Genomic DNA, 26,493 nt, shown 5'->3' with positions numbered 1-26,493 from the left:
TTTTTGGGCGTGTATTAGTGGGGAAAAAGAAAAAGGGCTTATTAGCCGTTGTATGGTGAAGTGGGAAAATCGCAGCCCTTTTTATTTATTAATTTGATCTAACAGTATGTCAGAAAGAAGTGACAGGCCCTGCACAGGGGAGGGGCAGAGGCCTAAAAAGGTTTCTGGTGCAGGCACAGGTCGCAGTAGAGTAAGGGGGCGTGGAACTGGAGTCACAGCAAGAGGCCTAAGCTTCCAATGTCAGCTAGTGTCTTGACAAGCAACCCAGCGGGTCTTGAATGGTTGACTCAATCTTCGACTCCGTCGCAAGTGACATCAGACACCCCCAGCCAAGAGTCGTGGGTTTGTCAAACACAACCCTTAGTTGGCATGGCCCGGGAGCAGGCCCTGTGCCCTCATCTGTTCATAACCTGCATCTGTCCTTTTCTGTTCCCTCAGCCAGAGAAGTATTATATGCTGTGGGCTCAGCTCCACTATACAGCGAGGACGAGCTACTAGAAGACAGTCAGCAGCTACTGCCCAGCCAAGATCCGGAGGAGACATCCGCCGCTTCCTCCGGTAGGCGGACAAGTAGTGATGAGGAGAGTGGCGTGGGAGCTGGTGTTGCGAGTGGTCAGGCTCCTGGCTTAGAGACTGTTGAGGAGGACATCAGTGATGTGCAGACAGTATTTGATGATGATGTAGCCGATCGCAATTGGGAGCCGGGAGATGAAGGGGCTTCATTATCATCGGGAGAAGAAAGTGGCAGCTTGTGCATGAGGCAGCGGTGGAGCCACTAAGTCGGTGGTGTGGCCAGAAGTCAGCAGGGTGGCAGCAGTGGGAGGTCGGGAGTCTAACGTGCCCGGGGTAGACCACCCGCCTCACAGGAGCCTATCAGCCCGGAAAGTGGTGGTGCAGGGGCGGTAGCAGTCAGTCAGTGCAGTGTTGGGTGTAAAATCACCTACTTTTTGTTAAGCCACCGGAGGAGGAGGTGAACATGGCCATTTGTAGAATCTGTGGACAGAATGTGAAGCATGGCCAGGGTGACAATGTTGGCACCACGGCCCTGCATCAACATATGCAGCGTCAACATAAAGTGGCCTGGGAGAACCACGGCTCCCATGTGGTGGTCCAGCCTGCCGCAGCAACAGCTGCATCACCCAGTGGCACACACCCGATTTCAGGTAGTCAAGGCTCCACCACCTCAGCCGAATGAAGCTGTCTGTCCTTCCCATCATTTGCTGGTCCTGATGCTCCTGCTCCTCCTCCTCCTAGTCAGTCATTCCGTCAGCAATCGATCACCGAAGCGATTGCCAAGAGACAACAGTATGCGCAAACTCATCCAACGGCGCAGAAGCTGAACGTGCTCCTGGCCAAATTGCTGGTACTGCAGTCCCTCCCTTTCCAGGGGGGCTCTGGACCTTTCAGAGAACTGATGGCTTGTGCCGAGCCGAGGTGGAGAGTCCCAAGCCATCATTTCTTTGCCAAAAAGGCAGTACCAGCCCTGCACACATATGTAGAACAGAAGGTAAGCCCGTCCTTGAGCCTGTCAGTGTCTGCCAAAGTGCATGGCAGTGTCGACATGTGAAACTGTAACTACGGTCAAGGACAATATATGTCCTTTACGGCCCACTGGGTAAATGTGGTTCCTGCCCAGCCAAACCAGCAACTTGGCCAGGTGACACCGCTTCCGCCTCCACGTTCTCACGCCGTTGGTCCAGCAATAATGTCTGCCTCTGCCTCCTCATCCTTCACCTTGACCTCAGCTTCCACTGCAGGGACAATTCACAGTGCCCCACCAGCATACCACATGTGCAGGGCATGGCGGTGTCACGGTGATGTTGTCACTAAAGTGCAGGAAACGCAAGATGGCCTCAAAACGTGCCCTGGACATAGCAGCAGAGAACATGGGCATGTGATGAATTGGGTTCGTGGACCAATATGACCGCAATTTATGCTTTTTGGTTAGACCCATGTTGAGGAGAAGGCCCAGAAAAATTTTAATTTCGGAAACTTGGACTGGTTTCCACCGGAAAGGCTGGGCATAATAGCTTCCCGGGTTAGCGGATATAAATTGAGTGGCATACCGATTTGCTTCTGCCACAACTAAGTCCAAGAGCTCCGCAGTCAAGAACAGCTCAAAAATTCCCAGGGCCGAACCGATCTGAACTGTCTCAACCCGAACTCCAGACTGGGCGGTGAAAGGGGGAACTACAGGTGCGGCTGAAGTTGGGGACTGCCAATCAGGATTTGCCAGCACCTCAGGGATTCTAGGGGGTCTACGGGCCCGTCTGTGCGGTGGCTGCGACGGGGTAACTAATGAACGTGCCACCGTACCAGCTTCAACTGCCCTTCTGGTGCTCGCCACTTCACCATGTTGTACGGCAGTGCTGGTACTAGGTCCAGGGAGGGCTGTGCTGCTGGTGTATGCCTCACCACATAATCCGACAGCGCCAGCCCCACTCTGCTGCCCTTGAAGCGGATCCTGCACAACCTGTGGTCTAGCGACACGGGGCCGGGTACGCCTGGTGGTATCAGGGACCTCAACCTCCTCGTCCGAACTTTGGGTCAGACTGCCACTGCTTTCTACAGGTTCATATTCTGACCCGCTAGATTCATCAGATGAGGGTTCCCATTCCTCATCCGACTGGGTCAGAAGCCTGTAGGCCTCTTCAGAAGAATACCCCCTGTTTGACATTTGGGCAACTAGATTTAGGGGTATTCCCTGAGACTACCCAAGAAAAAAAGCAAGCCTGTCTTACAAATGGGAGGCTAGCGAAGTACCGGAGGCCGCTGCGGTTGATAAATATCAAAACTGATTTTTTTTTTATTGCCGCAGCGCATGTAAAGTGATTGTGCAGTGATCAAAAAATATATATATTTTTTGTCACTGCGGCGGAGCGGGCGTGGGTGAACGCACATGTGGGCGACCGATCAGGCCTGATCGGGCAAACACTGTTTTGGGTGGAGGGCGAGCTAAGGTGACACTAATACAATTATAGATCTGACTGTGATCAGTTTTTATCACTTACAGCTACTATAAAAGTACAAAAGCTGATTAGCGATACGCTAATCAGCGAATAAGTGACTGCGGTGGGCTGGGCGCTAACTGATCGCTAAACTACCAAACCAAGGGGCCTAAACTATCCCTAAAACCTAACAGTCAATACAGTTTACACTGATCACTTTTTTCCCTTTCACTAGTGATTTACAGGGGCAAGAAGGGGTGATCAAGGGGTTAATTGGGGTGCAGGGGGGTGATCTGGGGCTAAAGTGTGGTGTTTGGTGCTACTTACTGTGAAGCCTGCTCCTCTGCTGAGACCAACCGACGAAAAGGACCAGCAGAGGAGAAGGGAAGCCATTTAACACATCATATTTACTAATATGATGTGTTAACTGGCTTGTGATTCGTTTTTTTAAAAATCGCCAGCCTGCCAGCCACGATCATTGGCTGGCAGGCTGGTGACGTGACCCCCCTCTAACTTTTGCCGGCCCGCGATGCGCATGCGTGGGCCGGTTAAGCGCGTCATCTCGCACCTCGCGAGATGACGCGTATATGCGTGACTCTGCGCAGCGCTGCCGCCTCCGGAACGCGATTCTGCGTTAGGCGGTCCGGAGGCGGTTAATCTGGTTGTCAAGCGTTTCCTGAAGTCTTCCACCCATCTGCAAGACATCCTAAAAATGGCCAGGAAACTTTGCATGCACTTCAGCCCCTCATACATCGCCAAGCACTCCCCCTTGAGCTACAGCGGAAGAACGGTGTCCCCCAACATAGGCTGATATGCAACGTTTCCACCCATTGGAATTCCACCCTCCATATGTTGGACTGACTGTACGAACAGAGAAAGGCCATAAACGATTTCTTGATCATACAGGCGGACAAAGGTACTCCTATGTGTAATTTCGATGTTAGAAAGTGGCAGCTCATGCGTGACACCTGCCGTTTGCTCGTACCCTTTGAGGAGACCACGTTATTTGTTAGTCGCCAGGACTACAGGATAAACAACGTCATTCCACTGATTCATATCCTGGAAAAGATGCTGGTAAATCTGGATGGTCGGGGGACTGGAGACCTGGCGCCTACATCTTACGGCCACACGAGCACTGTGGGGGCTGAACTGGAGGAGGAGGACGACATTGGATCACAAGCAATGTGTAGCGAAATGGGTGGTTTTTCTACACAGGTGACAGGAGAGGAGGAGCAGGAGCAGCAAGAGGGAGATGTGGAAAATGAGGCAGATGACCCAGACACACAGATGCAGTATGCAGTGAAGATTGAGGTAGGGAGTCCCTCCGAGTCACTTGCGCAGATGGCCCGATACATGCTCACTTGCTTGTGCAATGACAGCCAAATTGTCACCATTCAGCAGAGGGATGACTACTGGCTCTACACCATGCTAGACCCTCGCTACCGGTCGGAAATGGGGGTCTTTTTTATTTTTTTTACACCTGCTGAGAGGGAGGACAAACTGAACTACTATAGAGACATGACATCCTATGTAGTCAGTTGGCCACTGCCCATCCTCTCGCAGGTCTGACCAGGGTGGGGGCCCTCTGTGCTCACGTTCCACTGCCATGGCTGCTGGCGTGGTGGCAGGAGCAGAATTAGCTCCATCAGCAGCATCCAGAGTCTAAATTCGCTGATTAGCAGCTTCCTTCACCCACATAGTAAAGAAACTACTCACCAGCAGCTAGACAGAGCAGAACCTGAACCAGCAGGTGGTGGCATACTTTGAGAACACCCTGCCAGCAGTCATTGAAGATCCGCTGTACTACTGGGCAGCTAAACTGGATTTGTGGCCGTAACTGGCCGAGTTTGCCCTGGAAAAGCTGTCCTGCCTGGGCAGTAGTTGGGCATCAGAGCAGGTGTTTAGTGCGGCAGGAGCCATAGTTACCCCAAGTAGAACTCGCCTGTCCACCCAAAATGTGGAGAGACTGACCTTTGTCAAGATGAATCAGGTGTGGATCAGCCAGGATTTCCACCCACCAATGCCTGATGCATCAGATTAGATCATCCATGGTGCCTCACCCAAACCTTGACAAAAGAGACCGGTTTCCTCTGGCTACCCGCCTCAGCTACTATTCTGATGCTGCCACCCACCTGATGCCACACAGCTGATGACAAGTGCTACTTCTTACACCCATCATCATCAGCGGTTACTGTTAGTGCCACCCACTTCCCTACTCCGTCACCGGGTCACTCTGTGGTCTCCTGACGCTGCTGCTGCCACCTCCACACTATGCCACCTTGCACTGTGGTCTCACTTCCACACTATGTCATTTGGCCACTCTGTGGACTTCTCATGCTGTTCCCACCCTCCCCACTTCAGGACTGGGCCACAATTTTTACCTTTTTTGCCTGGTTGACATCATAATTTATTTGACCCTTCTTATGATCTGTCAGAAGGAAGGAAAAATGAGACACACAACGGATCCTGTCTGTAGCACCTGTATGGTCCCATCAAAATTGTCTTATGACTTGGTAGCCAATAGCAGGAGTGGGTACAAAACACAGAAGACATGCAAATATTCCATTCAAGTATCATTTCTGTTTTGGATTCACTCCTGTTTTTTTGGGGGGCATTAGCAATACTGATGAATTACTGACCAAATGCTGACCGAGTGAAGGCGGATGCTCCACAGACAGGATCAGTTTTTTGGGGGTTATTGTTCTGTCGGATGAGAGGAAGGGCAAAATAATCAGTGACGTCAACACAAACTTACTGCTGACACCCTCTCCACTCTGTCAGGGGGGGGGGCTTTACTTGTATAAGCATTTAATAGAACAGGTTCTGTAGACATCTATGTGGAATCAGCTGACGACGATGTAAAAGAAGTGCGCTCTTTCACACTATGGTAGGATCTTGGGCTTCTGCACGGTTCTTTATACCTGATGATAACATGGATCTGTAAGGCTGAGTGCACACTTGAGTTATTTGGTTAGTTTTGGCCCCGTAACTGCCCAAAGAAGTGAAGTGTGCAGCGATCCTAAAAGAGAGACACCTGTCTTCTGCGTGTCATACTGACTCATAGTATTGTTTCACTACCACAGCAGACTCCCTATGTGTGTTACTGCAAGGCACAGTGTTATACACAACTATACAGGCTCTCTGCAGCCAGAAAATAGCAGTTTTTTTAACGCGATTCGCCACAAATTAATTCAGATCAAATCTTTTCAGAAAGTTCAGCGAACATACCGAATAAAATTTTTAAAAGAAATTCGCTTATCTCTAGTTGCGACTAATAGGAGATCCTTTGGAAATTAATTTTCAGCTTAGCAACGTCAGTGAATTACGGATGACACGCGGATGGTAAAAACGGACACACGGACCAACCACGGGCATCTTCACAGATGAAACACGTACTCTTTTTTGACACGGAAAAGCTTCACTAATTACCGTATATATTTAAATAAAAATAAATAAACTTCCAAATAAAATAGCCATGGACTGGTCATCAAGCCAACTACTGAAAGTAATGGGTGTTATTGTATGAGGAATTTTTAATCTTAAAAGGTATTTTCTGAATTATAAATTTTATTTAAAGTGCTCGGAGAGTGGTAAAATAATAAAAACACTTCAACGTACCTTCTTGCTCTATCCTCTTCACCTAGGCTGAAGTCAGTGACGTGTTAGCGTAAAAGTCATGACTCATATCACTGCTGTCGAACAATATGCCGTCAGCTGCAGGTCAGGGAATGGGATTGGAGTGTGCAGGAATGTAACTTTAATATCTTATTTTTTTTTTTGTACCAGTTTCCTGCACTGCTGAGGCCATTGACTTTTACACTGCAGAGGCCGTGCTTGTACGCTATAGGAAAAACTGCTAGTCTAGTGGCCGGGACTGTGGGAGCACACACAGGTTGGTGCTTTTTTCTGTAGTGAGCAAGCATGATCACCACTGATGGATTGCAGGGTGGTCATAACCACGGAAACAAGCATTGTATAGTGTGATGGAAAAATAAATCCAGCCAGCAAAGGAAGCAGTATGGATAATAACAATACATTAGTAAGTGCCTTGTATTAACTTCCTTTACATAATGAATGCTATTTGCTGAAGTGAGACAACCCCTTTAAATGATACCGGTCCAGTTGCTAGTGTGTGTCACTCCATGACCAACCAACATAACCTACTCCACAATCAGGCAAATTGTAAATTGGTATTTGTTTGCACAATTAGAAACCTGTCAGATGGAGGAAATGTTTGCATTTCTTATCAGATCATTCTCATAAGGAATGCATTGACAAAGACAATCATAACGAGCACTGTGAAGAAATGCTTACACTTCTTGCAGGAATAACAGAGGAATGGTACAGTGGAGTCCTAAGAAAATATGCTGCAGAATTTTTTTAATGGGGAATGCAGGTATTCACTAAAACAGAGCTCTATAAATGAAGTAATATAAAGCACATAAATAAAACCGAAAACACATGAAGAACCCATATCTTAACGTGCCGTATTTATTTATGCATGCAATATGTGTGTGTAGAGCACATTTGTTCTTTTCAGATCCTGCCGTGCCAAAAATCTACAAGTTTTTTTTTCTTATTGCTGATAATTAAAACAATCATCAATCCAATGACTGTGTCCCCTCTTTCATTTCTTCTCCACATCAAAATAAAAAAGAATTTAAAAAAAATTAATATTCCCTTGAGATGATAAGCTAAATGAAAGAGTAAGTCCCATCACATAATAATGGCAAGCGAACCCTTTGGGAAATCGTTGACTTTCTCAATTCAAGGTATTCAAAGCTCATTGAAAAGTGTTCATTTGGAATGCAGATATCAAAGATGATGCAAATGTTCAAGAGAAATGTAGAACTTACCAGATGTTCTAATCCAGCTTTGATGTTTACCGAAACCCTGAAAGAGAAGAACAAAAGTTCTAAATACTTGCTAAATCCTTGTCCAACACAATTTATTCAAGATCGCCCACAGCTCCCAGACGTTTAAATATTGACCAGCATTGTATCGCGTTATCTGTAGTAGCACCGGGATATAAAAGATTTATAAGAGCTAAAACAAGAGAGAAGTTAAAAAAACAGCTACATAAAATCTATTTCGTATCCCCAATGAAGACTGAAATATCTTCAGAATGACGTTAAAGAGACAGTCCCACAAAAAAATGTTTTGTGTATAATCAAATATCTGAAAAAAATAAAATAAAAATGACTTATCATTGGTATCTGTATTTCCATTTTTACAATAAACACATAAAAACACAGGGGGGGGGGGGGGGGAATTAAGACTAAGGGGGAGATTTATTAAGATGGATGCTTTCTGCGCTGGTCTTAATATCCGACGCACTGCCCGAGGACGTGGTATAAATGAAGATAAATTTGCCTCTGCTGTTAGCTATGCCCCTTCCCCATTCTTAGCACGCACTCTTTTTAAAGAGGCACTTGAATTTTTTTACCCATCAAAGTCACATTAAAAAAGTAAAAAAAAAAAAAACACCACAAAGCTGGTGACTTTTTAAAGCCACTCTTGTGCCGCAAGTGAGATAAATCTTCCTCTAGGTTCACATCAGTGTTCAGCAAGTGTGGTAGTCTGTTCAGACTACTGGAATGACCAAATTCGGGACAGCCAGGCCTCGGCAGGGCCCTCTGGTATTCTATCACTATAACGGGATCTGTCAAGTTTTGGCTTTCTGTCAGCAAAATATCGCCGCACGCAGAATTTGTTCTCTGGCAGAAAGCTGATATTTTTGTTTGACACCTGACGGATCCCATTATAGTGAATAGGGATCCGGCGGGGCACGGTGGGGTCCGGCTACGCCTGATATAATTAGGTAGTCTGCACCTCAGCCCGAACATATTACTGGATTTACCAAACGCAGACGTGCATACAGCCTAAAGTGTCAGTTTTCTGGTGTATAAAAAAAAGCAGCAATTTCTGGCACAAGTCCTATTTTGCACAAAAAAATTACTGATTTTTCCTCTTTCAGGCACTCGTCGCTTTTGTAAAATGCGGGCAGAGTGTGGGCAGCAACTTTAACAATGTGTGTGCCAGAAAACTGCTGTACAGACCACTCGAGGGTCTCAATCATTTTGGAGCCTGCACGTTTTCTTATTGAGACTGGAATCAGAAGTGCCAGACTCAGTAAATTCCACCCATTTTTTTCTAGTCATTTACAGTGTAAGATTAGAATAACGGGTCTAGTTTAGGCCACGTGTACGAGTGAACCCGTTAAAAAGCAGAACCTTTTTGGTAACCTCATACAACTGAGTGACGTTCCTTTGATATAGCAATAGTAGGCTAATCTCCATTGATGTAAACCAACTTAGTTAAAATGACAAACTATATGGTAAATGGTACAGAACGACGGACTGTAAGTATCCAATGGCACGCAATAACAAACACCCTTCCTAGTGTAAAGGTTTTTTTGTCTCAGCGATACCCCAGAACACAAATAATTTCACTGGATGCTTTCTTTGTAGCGAAGTAATTTGTATGACAAATTATGAAAGTAAAGCACATCAATCAAAAATAAAAAAATTCTGTTGGTACAAAAATGTTTCATGAACCCATGTTTGGGTGTAAATCCTGTATTTGTGCTGAATACTGTCAGCACCGCGATAAAAGCTGCGGAGGCAATGTAAATGGTTTATGTCTAACATGTTCAGGCTGTTTATTTTCCTACACTCACATCATATCACAAGGAGTTCCTCTGCTTTGCTTGAGTGGAATATATTTGGTGTTGGATCAACAATTACCTAATACATGATATGCATGGCACCATAATGATTAAAATCAACTTTCGCTGCCAAGAGGCTCTCAAATCCATTCTAATTCTACAGCACATCGGTACCAGTGCTTTGTAGAATACCGAGCAATACTGTCTCCTTCATACAAGTTACAATTTCTATCAACTTCTTCTTCTTCTAGGTGGTCAGACTTAAAGGGGTTATTCAAATTCTAAATGATTCCCCCAATGTCCGGACCCCTTGTATACATTGTGCTTACCTGCTCCCTGGCACCTGCGTCCCTCCAGATCCCTGCACAGCCGCCAGGCAAGTATAATGCATACAAGGGGTCTGGGCATTGGGGGGAGGGGATCTTTTAGAATTTGGATAACTCCTTTACATTCTGTTCAATATGGCTTTCCCATTGACATGACATTCGAAAAGGAAGTGGCAAATGGGAATCTGTGTTGGTCCCGTGTTCATATGTGCCTGCATTGCTGAGAAAAATGATGTTTAATGTATGCAAATGACCCTCTAGGAGTTACAGCAAGCTCATAAAGGATCATCTGCATATATTGAAATATTTTCTGGCATATATGAACATATGAAGGCATCTGTGAGACTAACACAGATGTCTTCAGCTGCCAAGCACACATACAACAGGTCAGCCAGTGTCATAGCTACAAATCTGCTGACAGGTGTCCTGTAAAGGGGTTGACAAATGGCATTTATCATGTTGACAAAGTTAATACAAGGCACTTACTAATGTATTGTTATTACCTATATTGCTTCCTTTGCTGGCTGGATTCATTTTTCATCATATTATACACTGCTCGTATCCAAGGGTTATAACCACCCTGCAATCCATCAGCAATGGTCGTGCCTGCACACTATAGGAAAAAGCGGTGGCCGGGACCGTGGGAGAGCACAATACACGCATATACAGCCGCTTCCATCCCGGGAAACCTCGTATCTGCGCTGCAGCGGTGGCCCTAACCCCTGGATATGAGCAGTGTATAATGCGATGCAAAAATTAATCAAGCCGGAAAAGGAGGCAATATGGAGAATCACAATACATTAGTAAGTGCCTTGTATTAACTTTATCTACATGATAAATGCCATTTGCTGAGATGAGACAACCCCTTTTTAAAGGGAATCTGTCACCAGTGACCTCCCTATCCACCTGTCTGCATAGACACATAGCCTGTGGTTCACCTGATTGCTGTTTTCCTTTTGCTGATCTGAGGCTCTGCACCCAAATTATGACACTTTTTCTTAAAATTAGGCCTTTGGTGTAATGAGGGCATCATAGATAGAATGTCTCAACCAGATACCATTGAGCTACATTTCATGTAGACATTTTTTTTAAAACTGAAAAAGTTAGTTTATTATGTAAATTTCAAAATGAGATCAGAATATTCAGCCTGAATACTAAAATGATGAGATGGTATAAAAGTCCTATTAGATAGGCAGAAGTTTCTCATTGACGAGCTGCAAGTAACGATTTACAGAGTCGTTTGTGCTCAAAAGTCGCTCAATTACACAAAACAATAATTGTTATTGTGATTGTTGCTCGCTTGTCCCTAGAGACAATAGCATTTACACTGATCAAAAGATGGAATGTATCAGTGAATAATGATAATCTTTTGGTCAGGCGGATTTGTCCAATCCACAGAAAATGAACAATTTATCGTTCATCATTCGATTTTTACACACCAATACATGCAATGATAATTTCTCCATTTCAATTATATGAAAAATTCTAATGATAATTGCTCTAACAGACCCTTAAAGATCCAGCACATGGATCTAAATACTTTTGTAATTGCATCTAATAAAAAATTTAGCATAGACACCGAGTTATTCAATAAAATGTATCTGTATAGCGCCACCTGTTGTTTATTCTTTTTCTTATTTCTTTGTCCTGCTCACTGAGATGGCCGCACATGCTCAGTTACATCCTTCAAGTACCTCCTGAGCTGTGATTGGGAGAGAGCTGAATAAGAAAAGAGTTGTGTTAAGCTGAGCTAACGCCTGAGCGTTTTACAGAGCGTACGAACGCGCTGTAAAGCGCCCTACGCCCCAAAAAGTACAGGAGCTTCTTTGGGGCGTATTGTCGCGCCCATAGACTTTAGCGGGAACACGCCTAAATGGGCGTTTGCTTGTTTCCGCCTTTAAAAACGCCCGATAAAAACGCTTATCGAATACGCTCAGGTGTGAACCCAGCCTTAGGTAAAGCATGGACACGCCCCATTAGCTTTAGCAGAAAAGACACTCCCCTTGAGATGTCAGCTTGATAGACATCTAGCAGAGCAATGAATGTGGAGATTAGTCAGAGGATAACCCCTTTAAGTTTCTGTCCGTCACATTGAGTTGAAGGGTGCGATAATCTCCAGATAACCATTTTTAACCCCTTCCCGCATTATCGCGTACATGTACATGATGGGATCAGGCAGGTGCAGGAGCTGCACCCGCCCGATCCGCAGCATGGGCCCGCTTGTTACTGATCTCCACACACACAGATGCCGGCACATTAACCTGTGGTTGTCAGCGCCGACCGCGGCATGTGCAGGGTATACAGGCTCCCTCTGACTCCATTGCCCCCCCACTGCGCTGGCAGGGAGTCGATGGTTGCCATGGCAGCCTCGATGCCTTACACAGGCATCAGAGCTGCCAGCCTACGGAAGCCCAGGAGATCCAGCCTGAGTGGTGGGTCTCCTAAGCAACTGTCAGCATCTCACTGTGTGAGACTCTGAAAGTTCAATTCAGTACAATACAGAATGTATTGTACTGTATTGAAACAGGGATCAAACCCTGAAAAGATGAAGTCCCACAGTGGGACAAATATAAAAAGTTAAATAGAGGTGGGAAAAAAAAGTGCTTTTTTGCATAATAAAAAAGAAGTTTTTAAAAAAAGCATCCTTTTTCCAAAATAAAGTAAAAAAAAAAACCTATGTAAAAAATAGAAAGAAAAAAAAAGTAGACATATTACATATCGCCGCGTCCGTATCGACCGGCTCTATAAAAATATCCCATGACCTAACTCCTCAGGTGAACAGTGTAATAAAAAATTAAAAAAAGCTGTAATCGTCACCTTACATCACAAAAAGTTGTAATAGCAAGTGATCAAAAAGTCATATGCACCCCAAAATCATACCAATCTATCCGTCATCTCACCCCGCAAAAAATGAGACCCTACCTAAGACAATCGCCCAAAAAATAAAAAACTATGGCTCTCAGAATATGGAGACACTAAAACTTGATTTTATTTGTTTTAAAAATGCAGCTTTTGTGTAAAACATTAATAAACAAAACAAAAAAGCATACATATTAGGTATCGCCACGTCCGTAATCACCTGCTGTATAAAAATATCACATGGACTAACCCCTCAAGGTCACCTTACATCACAAAAAGTGTAATACCAAGCTGATCAAAAAGTCAAACACACTCCAAAATTGTACCAATAAAACAGTCATCTCATCCCACAAAAAAATGAGACCCTACAGTCGCCCAAAAATAAAAAACTATGGCTTTCAGAATATGGAGACACTAAAAAAATGCTTTATTATGTAAAACTGAAACAAATAATATTTGGTATGGTCACGTCCGTAACAACCTGCTCTACAAAAATATCACATGATCTAACCTGTCAGATGAACATTGTAAATAACAAAAAAATAATAATGGTGCCAAAATAGCTATTTTTTGTTACCTTGCCTCACAAAGTGTAATAAAGAGCAACTAAAAATCATATGTGCCATAAAATAGTAATCGGGGGTTTACACACCCTTGATCCCAATCGTTGATCTTGTTTTGCACTTTATCTGTGGACACAACTTATTTTATTTGCATTACCAATAAATGTTATGTTTTAGGATTGTCTTTTTGAATAATATGATTTGACCCTAAAATAGTACCTAAAAAACTGCCACCTTATCCTGTAATTTACAAAATGGGGTAATTTTTGGGAGTTTCAACTCTAGGGGTGCATCAGGGGTCTTCAAATATGACATTGCCCTCCAAAAACCATATGGCATTCCTTTCCTTCTGTGCCCTGCCGTGTGCCCGTACAGTAGTTTACAGAAACACCCCATTTGTGATCGTAATCTACAGAATCAGGGTAATACATATTGAGTTTTGTTTAGCTGTTAACCCTTACTTTGTTACTGGAAAAAATTGATTAAAATTGAAAATCTGCCCAAAAAGTGAAATTCTGAAATGTCATCTCCATTTTTCATTAATTCTTGTGAAACACCTAAAGAGTTAACAAAGTTAGTAAAATCAGTTTTCAATACCTTGAGAGGTGTAGTTTCTAAAATGGGGTCATTTTTGGGTGGTTTCTATTATGTAAGCCTCACAAAGTGACTTCAGACCTGAACTGGTCCTTAAAAAGTGGGTTTTGGAAATGTTCTGAAAAATTTCAAGATTTGCTTCTAAACTTCTAAGCCTTGTAACGTCCCCAAAAAATAAAATTGGATTCACAAAATGATCCAAGCATGAAGTAACATATAGGGAATGTAAAGTAATAATTTTTGGAGGTATTACTGTCTATTATAAAATGTAGAGAAATGGAAATTTGCTCATTTTAAAAAAATTGGTAAATTAGGCATTTTTTTTATAAATAAATATGATTTTTTATTTACTCCATTTCACCACTGTCATGAAGTACAATATGTGACAAGAAAACAATCTCAGAATGGCCTGGATAAGTAAAAGCGCTTTAAAGTTATTACCACATAAAGTGACACTGGTCAGATTTGCTAAAAATGGTCTGGCCTGAAGGTTAAAACTAGCTTGGTCTTGAAGGGGTCACTTTAAAATAATTATCTTCATAAATTGACGTAATTTTGCAATGTATTTTTTTTACCTTTTTGCTCCTATCTTCCGCTCTGGGTTGTGGTCACATGACCATGTCAATGCAGCACTCTCATTTCCTCTGATGTTATGTCCATGGGCGTGTCAAAGCAGAAACAGGGGCAGTGATTGGGGAATGTCTATGTAACTCGGTGGGAGGAGCTATAAACTAACTGTGCGGTGCTGGAGCTGTGGCAGAGAATGGAGAAGTGCATCATGGGATTGGCTGGATACAGCAACAGAAAGTGCTACATAAAGGATGTAATAAACCAGAGGGATTCGTTTTCATGGTAAAAAATGGTCAGCAGAGCCAAATTGGAAAATAAGGGTCCATTCACACGTCCTTATGTGTTTTGCGGATCCGCAAAACACGGACCCCAGCAACGTGCGTTCCACATTTTGCTGACAGCACATCGCTGGCACTCTCACTAGAAAATGCCTTTTCTTGTCCGCAATTGCGGACAAGAATACGACATGTTCAATTTTTTTGCAGAATGGAAGTGCGGATCCGCAAATGTGGACAGCACATTCTGGCCCCATTGAAAATGAATGGGTCCGCACCATGTTCCGCAAAATTGCAGAACAGATGCGGACCCATTTTGCAGACGTGTGAATAGACCCTAAAGGCGTGTGGAAAATGTACACGAAAACTGCATGAAAATATCAGTTAAAAATGATTGTAACAGTGGAATACCCCTTTGAGGAACTCCCAAGTCCTGACCACGATTTTTATTCTTCTTATAAAGAAGGACTACAGGTGCCCTCAAATGCATGGAAACTTCTCGCTCATAATCTGCAACATCAAGACTTCCCCCATGTTATCCTCTGCAGCTGAAAATTATCTATCCCTGCATTTACATTTTGCAGCGTACATAATGTGTTATTGATTTCCTGTATGAATTCAATTCAATGGAAAATTGATTTTGTAGTGGAAAACACTGCAGAAAAATCCTTGTGGATTTTATGGGATTTCCACTGCAAAATAGATTTCCCATTGAATTGAATGGAGAGATTTTCATACAGCAAATCTGCACCAAAATTCACATAAAAAAAAAAAATGTGCATCCATTTTCTGTCCGTCTGTCCATTTTTAATGCCCATTATGTAACAGTTTTTCATGGCCATTAAAAATGGCTGAATTTAATTGGCTTTTTTAAAATTTATTAATAAAATCCCAACCCCTACAGTGCCCTCAGCTGCAATAATGTCGCCCATGGTGGCCCTCAGCTGCAATAATGTCACCCACGGTGGCCCTCAGCTGCAATAATGTCACCCACGGTGGCCCTCAGCTGCAATAATGTCACCCACGGTGGCCCTCAGCTGCAATAATGTCACCCACGGTGGCCCTCAGCTGCAATAATGTCACCCACGGTGGCCCTCAGCTGCAATAATGTCGCCCACGGTGGCCCTCAGCTGCAATAATGTCCCCCACGGCGGCCCTCAGCTGCAATAATGTCCCCCACGGTGGCCCTCAGCTGCAATAATGTCCCCCACGGTGGCCCTCAGCTGCAATAATGTCCACCACGGTGGCCCTCAGCTGCAATAATGTCCACCACGGTGGCCCTCAGCTGCAATAATGTCCCCCATAGTGGCCCTCAACTGTATAAATGTCCCCCACAGTGGCCCCCAGCTATAACAGCAGTAAATAATGTCCCCCATAGTGGTCCTCAGCTGTTTAGCAGAAGAAAAAATTAATTAAAAAAATCACTCCCCTCATCCACTTACATGCACAGGGACAGTTGCTCCACTCTTGATTGTGAAGGACCTGTCAAAGGATCTGCGCTAAGAGCGATGACGTCACTATGGGCTCCCAGCACGATTGTGTTGTGTGTCATGTTGAGAGCAGGTCCTTCACAATCAAGAGCGGAGTTACTGCCTCTGCTCATACAAGTAGATAAGGGAGTAATTCTTTACAACCCCTAAAAGGACATAGGCAGGTGCACTCCCAAGCAGCCTTTAAAGCCAGTCCTGTTGACTTCAATGGGGACTGTCTAGCCATTAAAACGTCCTATATTTGATGGCCTCGTTAAAAAAATAAAAATAAAAATGGTCACGTGAATAGCCCCATAGACTTGACTTGGTGCTTAACATAGCCGCGTGACGCCCATTATGCGGACATTTTTAACGTTTGTGTGCATGTAGCCTGACCATTCCTAATAAAAGTACACCAAAGACAAGCTCTTGCAGAAGAAGAAGTTGTCTCTTGACAGCATTGTCTGTGCTGGAATTAAAACTGAAAGGATTTAGCGGAGGGAAAAAAAAATAATTCCAGGTCAAGAATGTTTGCCAACAGGTCATTATTTTCAAGGGTTTAAGCACAACTGCTGCTGAAAAGCTGATGAGAATCCATTAACAAGGAAAAGGCATTGAGCTGTCCATTATCTAGACAGGGATGAAGTCCTGAGGATTTCATGAGACATTTAAGTGCAACCTTCTTAATGAAGCTAATTTACCAGGGAGAGGGGAGGCTTTCTATCACTGGTTGATAACTCCCCGATGCGGTGTCTGGCGGTTATTTAGTGGTCTGTGCGCTGTGCTATCCCTGTCATGACTTTATCAATATTTGTACAACTTTGCCTCTCCTCTGAAAGCAGCCCTAATTCAATTACAGGCCTCAGAACTGATAACATGCTCCTGAAGTGCAGAGAGGGAAGAGAATATTGGCAAATGAATAAAGATTTGTATCGAGACAACACACGAGCACTGCAGGTCTCGCTCTCGCTTTTTTTTTTAATCATCTTCTGTTTTAAATCTTCGGGGAACCAAGAGTTTCCCTTCCGCTCATACTGCACATTGATTTTTCAATTACACTGCAATATTAAATAATTAATATAGTGCCTATGATTGATGCTTTGCATTAGTTCAATATTAGGTTATCAATCAAAATCCACTTGGTTTAATGTAATAATATTGAGAAAGTGACATGGTGTGTTCATCCGATTTGGAGTTGAGGCAGCACAGCTCAGCAGTATGGAGGTGTAACATGAGGCTGGTCTACTGTAAATGTTGTGGTCAAACAAGCGCGAGGAGCCACGTGAAGAAAGAAAGCATGGCTAATCAGTGGCAAAAAATAAATAAATTAACAAATGTAAAAAAAAAAAAAAAAAAAAAAACCTTCTGCTAAAGTTTTACCCCCCCCACCTGATAGTATATCAAATATACTGTTGTGGTTGTGATGGCGACAACACTGATCACAGACATTTAACCCCTCAGATGCCATGCTCAAATGTCACCACACCATCTGAGGGCTGAAAACCCTGAAGCGCTTCCGGACCTGGAGCAGTTCTCCCACCGGCAATCGGGGAAGCCGTTCATTTGTTGTGAAAGACCGAGCCTGCTGGAGGCTCTGATGCCTTTCAGAGATATACTCCATTGCAGGTCTGCAGGTCTGCAGGGAGCAGCACTACATTGGAATATAATGCATTTTCTATTTATCAATGAATATAATTGTATTGCTAAAAACAGAAACAGCAATCTGATGATTGCTTGGGGTTAGGCCATTAGGGGTCAGCGATGATCATAGACATTTGACCTCTCAGATGCCATGGGCAAATGTCCCCCACTGCATCTGAGGGCTGAAAACCCAGAAGCGGTTCTCCCACCGGCAATCGCAGGAGCTGTTCATTAGCTGTCAAGGCTCGATGCTCTGATGCCTATTGATTATTAAGCAAGAGACAGCAGGCAACAGTAACCTAAATGGCCATTGTTCACATCACAAGCTGCACAAGACACTGATGATCATAAATGTCTGTACATTAAAGAGGTTATGTTATGATGTAAAAAAAGAAAATCATAAAAGCACAGGACAATCTCTTTCTAACAAAGCTAGAACCAACCCTGTACTCACATGAATCCATTCATTGCTCTGCTAGATTTATATCAAGCTGAAAGCTCAAGGGAGTGTCTTCTCTGCTGCAGCTAAGGGGGCGTGTCCATGCTCTCCCCATCACAGCTCTGGAGGCGTGTCCATGCTCTCCCCATCACAGCTCTGGAGGCAGTTGAAGGATGAAACGGAGCATGTGCGACCTTCTCCGTGAACCAGAGAAATAAGAAAGAAAGAAAACAGCAGGTGGCGCTATACAGATACATTTCATTGAATACCGTATTTTTTCGCCCCATAAGACGCACTTTTTCCTCCCCAAAAATGGCCGGAAAATGCCCCTGTGTCTTATGGGGCGAATGCTGACATGTTTAACATCACTAGCTGCGATGTGCGAGCGGAGGAGGGACTGGGAGGAGGAGCTGGGGGCCGGCAATTGCAGCAGGGCGGTGCAGTCACTGTACTATAGCCCCGCCGCTCCAGTGCTGCACAAATATAAAATGTATTATTCAATTAAAAGTTATTAAACATTCCCTCCTCACTCCTAATAGTACCGTATATCCTAATTGCTTCTGTATAATGCCGGCAGGCGGGCCGGGCGGGCGGCAGCATAATTCCCTGATGTCATGTGCCTGCGCCGCCTACTTTATGAATGAAGTAGGCGGCGCAGGCAAGTGAAGTCAGTGAGTGACGCGCCGAATCTGTGGATGGCACAGTTAAGGGGTGGGGGTCTGTGGATGGCACTGTTATGGGCTTTTGGGGGGGGGGGGGTCTGTGGATGGCACATATATAACCGTGCCATCCACAGATCCCCCCCTGTAACAGTGTCCGTCATCCACAGATCCCCCCCATAAGTGTCCGTCATCCACAGATCCCCCCCATAAGTGTCCGTCATCCACAGATCCCCCCCCATAAGTGTCCGTCATCCACAGATCCCCCCCCATAAGTGTCCATCATCCACAGATCCCCCCCCCATAAGTGTCCGTCATCCACAGATCCCCCCCATAAGTGTCCGTCATCCACAGATCCCCCCATAAGTGTCCGTCATCCACAGATCCCCCCATAAGTGTCCGTCATCCACAGATCCCCCCCATAAGTGTCCGTCATCCACAGATCCCCCCCATAAGTGTCCGTCATCCACAGATCTCCCCCATAAGTGTCCGTCATCCACAGATCCCCCCCATAAGTGTCCGTCATCCACAGATCCCCCCCATAAGTGTCAGTCATCCACAGATCCCCCCCATAACAGTGTCCTTCATCCACCAGACACCCCCCCATAACAGTGTCCTTCATCCACAGACCACCATTAGTTCCAAACCCACCAAAAGCATACCTTTTGGTTAAAAATATTTTTTTTCTTATTTTCCTCCCCAAAAACCTAGGTGAGTCTTATGGGTTGGTGCGTCTTATAGGGCGAAAAATACAGTACCTCAGTGACTATACTAAATTTTTTCTTACATGCAGTTACAAAAGTATTCAGATCCAGGTGCTGGTTTGAAAATAGATTTAAAATATTTTTCGTGGGACAAACCCTTTAATTTCTTGCCTTCAAAAGAAAGTTCTCATTGAAAGGTGGTCGAATTAACAAAGAATAAGAAGGGAGTAGTAGTCACTCTACTCCTTTTGGTGAGACAGCCTGACATGACGCTCTGAGATGACAATTAAAACAGGAAGGAGGAAGCACGATTACCATGCAAAAACATGAGGCCCTTCTCAGCAAGTGTCATCAATACGGACAGGAAATGCACACGCTGACCACATACCCAGAAAGTACTTCCACGGCTCTTAAAGAGGACCTGTCACCTCTCCTGACATGTCTGTTTTGGTAACCACTTGCGTTTCCCATGTAATAACAATTCCAGAGCATCTATTCTTATGACTATGTTGTTCGGTTCTTTTCTTATTCCTGCTAGAAGTTTATGGATAAAGTTACAGATGTGTGTCCCCTCTCAATGGACAATGTGACACTGTGCAGGGACACACCCCAAACTGGTAACCTCCATCAGTACCTTTATCTGTAAAATTCTAGCAATAATAAGAGATTCAAAAGAGTAGGTGCTCCAGAATTGTCAATCCACGTGGAATACATTTATATACCTAAACAGACATGTCAAGGGTGGATAAAGGTCCTCTTTAAGAAGGAATTATATGCTTGAGATGCTGTAACACTAGGAACGCTGTCTTTTTTTTTTATATGGGTGTTCCAATTTGCATCAAATATTTTAACCTTGTAATCCCAATATTTAGCACAACAAAAGGGCCAGATGTATTACTGCAGTAGATTCATTTTTGGACCCCTCATTTTGCTTGATATCAACTTAAAGGGGCTTTCTCATTAACAAGGTTTATCATCTATCCAGAGTTGACCATTTCTCAATGCACATCTAAGGGACTGACCGAGAAGGCCAAGTGCTGTAGTAGGCTGCCCCATAGAGGTAAATAGAGCTTGCACACCACCACTCCATTCACACACAGGACCTGGGAATCCATGCTTTTGTGATTGTGAAGGTCCTTGCAGTTGGATTCCCAGCAATCAAACATTTATCATCTATACTGAGAATAAGTAATAAATGCTGTAATTGGGAAAACCCCATTTAAGTCCCCATTTAAGGCCCCTCCGCAAAATGGGGTTCCGTTGTTCCGTGATCCGTTTTTGTTTCCGTGTGTCTTCCTTTATTTTTGGAGGACCACCAGACATAAAGGAAGGTAAAAAAAAAGTCTAAGACAGGTTTGCCATGCAAATGATAGGAATAAAACTGACGCGGATGACAATCTTGTGTGCCTCCGCGTTTTTTAGTGGTCCCATTGACTTGAATGGGTCTGCACACCGTTTTCCGCAGGACAACAATAGGACAGGTTATATTTTTGACGGACTGGAACCACGGATGCGGATGGCAATCGGTGCACTATCCGCATTTTCAACGGCTCCATAGAAATGAATGGGTCCGCATCCGAAACGCTAAAATCGGCGGAACAGACGCAGGAGACAAACAACGGTCGTGTGCATGAGGCCTAAGAGTGATGGACTAAAGTTTACAAATCTGTCAGATACTTGCCTCTAATAGTTATGCTTTACCTGATACAGAAGTAATTGATGGAAAGGACAATACAATGTATACAAAAAATTAGCTAATATGGTGATTAGAACACAGGGAATGGGAAACGTATAATTAAAAAACAGGAGAAGAGGATTTGCCAAAAGTGAGCAATGGAGAATAAAAGCTTTAAAGGAAATGTCTCATCAGAAAAAGACCTATTGTTTAAATCATGTTTTTACGTTTAACATATTTTTAAAGAATTTTGGTGATGTTATTTTTAATTTTCCATACCAATATCTTTAAACAAAAAACATAAAATCCTGCAGTTTTCGCACTGGCCACTAAGCCAAATAATAGGCGCCACTTCTTAGTCTGTACAGATGTCTTTACTGCAGTTACCTGCTTATCTATACACAGAGGTGATATCATTACAGGCAGGATTAAAACAGATAAGACAGGATTCACCATTCACAACAGGTGATATAACAGCTTATCTACTCTTTCCTTGTACAGGGGCACAGGGCATGCCTAGCAAACTCTCCTATACAAGTCAATGTGGTCCCCTCCTGACCACTGTGTCTATGGCCCATGTGGCTACCATAAAGCACTTTTCTTAATGCTTTCTAAATGCTGTTAGGAACACGGGCAAGATGGTCAGCCCATAATTATTTTCAGAACATAGAATTAATAAAATCTGTAAGCAGAAAAAAGACAGATTTGAAAAAAATGTTGTGGTCCGCAAAACACACAACGGTCCACGAAACATGGATGGCATCCGTGCACGTTCTGCAATTTGCGGAACAGCATGGACAGCCTTTAATATAACTGCCTATTCTTGTCCGCAAAGCGCGGACAAGAATAGGAAAGGTTATTTATTTATTTTTTTGCGGGCCACGGAATGGAGCAACGGATGCGTACAGCACACGGAGTGCTGTCCGAATCTTTTGCAGCTCCATTGAAGTGAACGGGTCTGCATCCGAGCCGCCAAAACTGCGGCTTGAATGCCGACCAAAACAACGGCCGTGTGCATGAGGCCTTAAACGCATTAAGAGGGGGGGGGGGGGGGGGAATGATCAGATGCTCCAGCCTAATGTAGTTTGTTAACACTTATTTTCTGATAGAAAATATTTAGCCTTAACATTATTTTAACCCAATGCAACTATGAAAATGATCAGTTTCAAACATTATAAAATATATATTGGGCTTTTGAACTGGGTTGGAGAAAAGATGTACTTTAGACTGGTGGTAATGCTCACAAGTGGACGTGCTCAAATGCCATCATGCTGAAATAGATGCCAAACACCATGGTTATCCTCTAATGTGTCACTGGTGAGAGACATGAGACATAATGACACTAAGCCATGGAATTTCATTTTTATTACACACATCTATGACCAAGCAGGCATTTTATCATCTTATGAGGAGCAGACTTTCTATATACATGGGATGAATAATTGCTCCAAGTATTGCTCCTTTACCCAGGAATGTTTTTACATGGAGCTACACAAAACTAGAGATTTTACCAATGTTTTACTATGTCCTATACAATCTGTGTACAATGATTAGTTTAGATCTTCAGAATTTATACAAAGCATACGCAGATTTCACTCAGGTCTGAGTGACAAATATGGTACGCTTTATTCAGAAGCACTTCATATGCTATATTATGTATTTTTTTTTCCAGTATTTGTTATAACTAGCGTTTTACATGTCAGTGTTAATCTATGGTCCGCTGGCGTCACATGCTCCAAAATTATTAAAGGGGTTGTCCGGGTTCAGAGCTGAGCTGTAAAACGGCTAGGGCAGCGCTAGAGCCCGCCCATCTGAGCCAGTGACGTCACCGAACACACTGCTGGGCGGAAGCCTCCACCCAGCAGTGTGTTACTGTAAATAAAAGAGCCCTTGCCCAGCGCATGGCAAAGAAGAGCATCAGAGCATGAAATGCTCCGATGCCAACATCAGGAGGGCTGCCTGGGTGAAATTATGGCTATGTCCTGGGTTCAGAGATGCACTCCTCTCATAGAGGATGTCCAAATTACCTAAAAAAATAATAAAAAATTCCTCTATGCTGCCAAGTGTTATAAAATAAATGTTCATCCTCCAAATATTTTTCATCAGACGTCAGCTCAGAGATCCAATCCGATTCCCAATGTTACTCAGACCTCAACTCAGCTGTACTCACAGCTTCCCAGACCCCAGGAAGCTGTGAGTACAGAGCCAGGGGAGCACTGCATTCACAGCTCCCCAGTCTGCTTCTAATAATGAGCGCTACCATAAAGGATGTGCTCATTCATATTTGCCCCATAAGACGCACTGACATTTCCCCCCAACATTGGAGGAGGCAAAAGTGCGTCTTATAGGGTGAAATATACTGTAAATTTTACAACAGTTTTCTGTTTCTTCCTGTTCACTTTTTACAAAGTGGCAAAAAGTCACAACTTTTTGCACAAAACGGGGCTTGTGCAAAAAAGATCAACCTACCCCTGTATCTGATCCTATAAACTAGGGTATAGAAAGCAGATGGTAAAACATCTCTGCAGAGAACAAAAAGAGAAAACGCGTACTTACATCTCCTACTTACATGCCCCTCTGTACAATTCCACCAGTTCATTTCCCATTACTCAGACAGCAGTTAAAATGAGAATGTTTTCTCTCACTGGACACTCAAATGAATAAGAACCAAAAAAAAAAAAAACAATCTCCTCCCAATTTCTAGTTTATCTAAACAAAAAATAAATTCTCATTCTAGCCGAGACAAAAGAATTCAGAACAATTTACTTTATTTTTAAGATTATCGAATGCTAAAAACTTCCACACAAAGCGTAAACTCCTGGAGAAAAGATGCAAATAAAACGAGCACCATTATCCTTTGTTTTTTATTTGCTAGTGTTAGACTAAGGAGGGACAAAAGCGTGGAACACAGCATCTGTCATATCAGAATATAAAAAGATGATCCTGGCACCAAATGAAAAAGCCCTAATTCATTTGCAAATCAAGCCTGCCACTTCTTTTTCAATCTGGAGGTAACTGTCAAGAGTTAACTAGATAATCACTTTCAATTCTGCCTTCAATGCTATATTACGCTGATATTCCATTCAGCAGAGCTGTTCTTTAGGGCACTGGATGAATGCTTTTCATTTCAAACTCGCACAAAAAGTTGCCAAAAAAAAGAGAGGAAAGAGGAAAATCCACGGGGCTTAAGGAAGAAATCCCTTTATGGGCATTTATCTGCTGGCACTTGCTTTTAGGCAAAATTAGATATTTGGATACATCTGTGTCCATTCTTCCTCTACTCCTTGAGGCCTGCAGTCTGTTGTGGTAAAATAAGAAGCACTTGATACAAGAAAACAATGCAGGGGCATTAACCCACGAGACGCCGAAAAACATGAACCATTGGACTATTAAAATCGACACAAATTTGCACTGTAGCATGGGATCATTAGATTTCTAGTCGAGATATAACAGATTGTATTGAATTCTCGACAAAACGAAGTTGAAAAGGTTTTATCCCACAAAAAGTATCACTATGCCATGAATAGGATATTTAAAAAATATGACTGCAATAGGCACGCAATATGGAGCATTTTCCTTTCTGCCATTTGCCCTGGGTTCAAAACTCCAGTCCACTTCATGTCTCCAGTGGTGGACACAAGTTCAGTAGCTTGCCGGTTTCCTTGGTCCTGATCTCATAGTGAAGCGGCGCAGACACCTTACTTCTAAATGCATAGCTAGGTCTATTGCTAGTGGAGAAGGAAACTGAGGGGGCATTTTACACCATTGTGCTGTTAATTAGAGGAATCACTGGGCCTTCGAGAGACTATCTATGCAGGGGAGGAAGAAAGAAGAAGGGGGTTAGCAAGGACTCACTGCGGTGCAGTCCTGGGAGATGCAGGTGCTTGACCATCACATGGGAAAAGCTGCTGCCCACCTACAGACGGCAAAAAGACTAGTGCCGGAGAGGAGTGAGTAAACCAGCTAAAAAGGGTAAAAACGACATTGGAGAGCAGCATGTTTTTTTGCACCAATATAGTTAAAATAATGGTGTGCCCTAGTGAACAGTGAAAAACGGATGAGTGACAGCCATTATTTAAACGGCCTTTACATGGCCATTTTCAGCACCACTTAAGTCTGTGGATATACTCGCATGGCGTTTTGTTTTTTTAATAAACGGTGAGTAACAGCTGTCAAAAATAGGACATGTCCACTTTCACATACAATGCAAGGGGTCGTTTTAAAAATGGACTATTTTGCTGTTTTTAACAGCCTTTCTTTTTTGGGGTGTTTTTTTAAGTCCCGGCAATGTATCCTAACTACAATTTTTTTAAATAAATGGGATAATGTTTGAAATGGTTGAAAAGTCTATAGTTTATGAAATCAAGCTTGTGCATAAGAATGCTAAATGTCATTGATTTTGATGTACAACCCATACCAAAAAGTGTAAATGTAAAAGAGCATTGCCATCTAAATAACATAACTGCCAATACATACAGGTTCTTGAGTAGCCATAACAATGTAATCCAGTTGATCCTTAGAAATTTGTCCTACAGAAAAGCAGGTAAAAAAAACAATTCTGTGGCCATTACTAGTCCCAGTGGTATCCAGGTATATGGGCATAATTGCCCAGTTATGCCATACTATAATATATTTCTAGCAAAGATGTAATGTAGTGTGCAGTATGACTTCATTTAACTTCATTCATTTATTCACTGCATATGAATGTTTTATACTGCTTATTGTTGACAGATTTTTTTAAATCTATTTTATTAAGTATTCCCTGCTTACATTACTACAAATGTCTACGTTTGATAGGTAATAAGATTACTAGTCCGGAATAACCTAGAGTCAAACGAAAAATTGATTGCTTGTTTCTCAAAATAAAAATGTCAAGACCAGTTACAGAGAGGTTAGGAGCGTCCTTCTCCATATTTAGAATTAAAGGGCACCTCCATCAATTCTTGAGATTTGTGGTAGGGTTCATTACAAAAGACGTCCTACGTAGTTTGCAAGTCCAGCAGTTGATTAAATAACCATTCAGGACAGAAAAAAGATGGACTCTGTGATTCTTCTTTACATACAAGGCACAATAATTAAGAGCAGGTACCAGAGGTTTACATCA

The 26,493-nt window shown here is 43.2% G+C and overlaps 1 protein-coding gene across 3 annotated transcripts in view; it reads right to left on the bottom strand.

Annotated features, from left to right (window-relative positions):
• The window catches only part of RSRC1 (arginine and serine rich coiled-coil 1), a 330,125-nt gene that overhangs the window by 211,772 nt on the left and 91,860 nt on the right, over positions 1-26,493 (bottom strand). For all 3 annotated transcript variants that reach the window (XM_044290570.1, XM_044290571.1, XM_044290572.1), the window contains exon 5: positions 7,805-7,841. In XM_044290570.1, the coding sequence (XP_044146505.1) occupies positions 7,805-7,841 (37 nt within the window). The remainder of the gene's footprint in view (positions 1-7,804; positions 7,842-26,493) is intronic.

Source organism: Bufo gargarizans, chromosome 4, assembly GCF_014858855.1.
Source record: "Bufo gargarizans isolate SCDJY-AF-19 chromosome 4, ASM1485885v1, whole genome shotgun sequence".
NCBI lineage: Eukaryota > Metazoa > Chordata > Amphibia > Anura > Bufonidae > Bufo > Bufo gargarizans.
The sequence above is the reverse complement of the archived record's forward strand: the minus strand, read 5'-3'. Positions and strand labels throughout refer to the sequence as shown.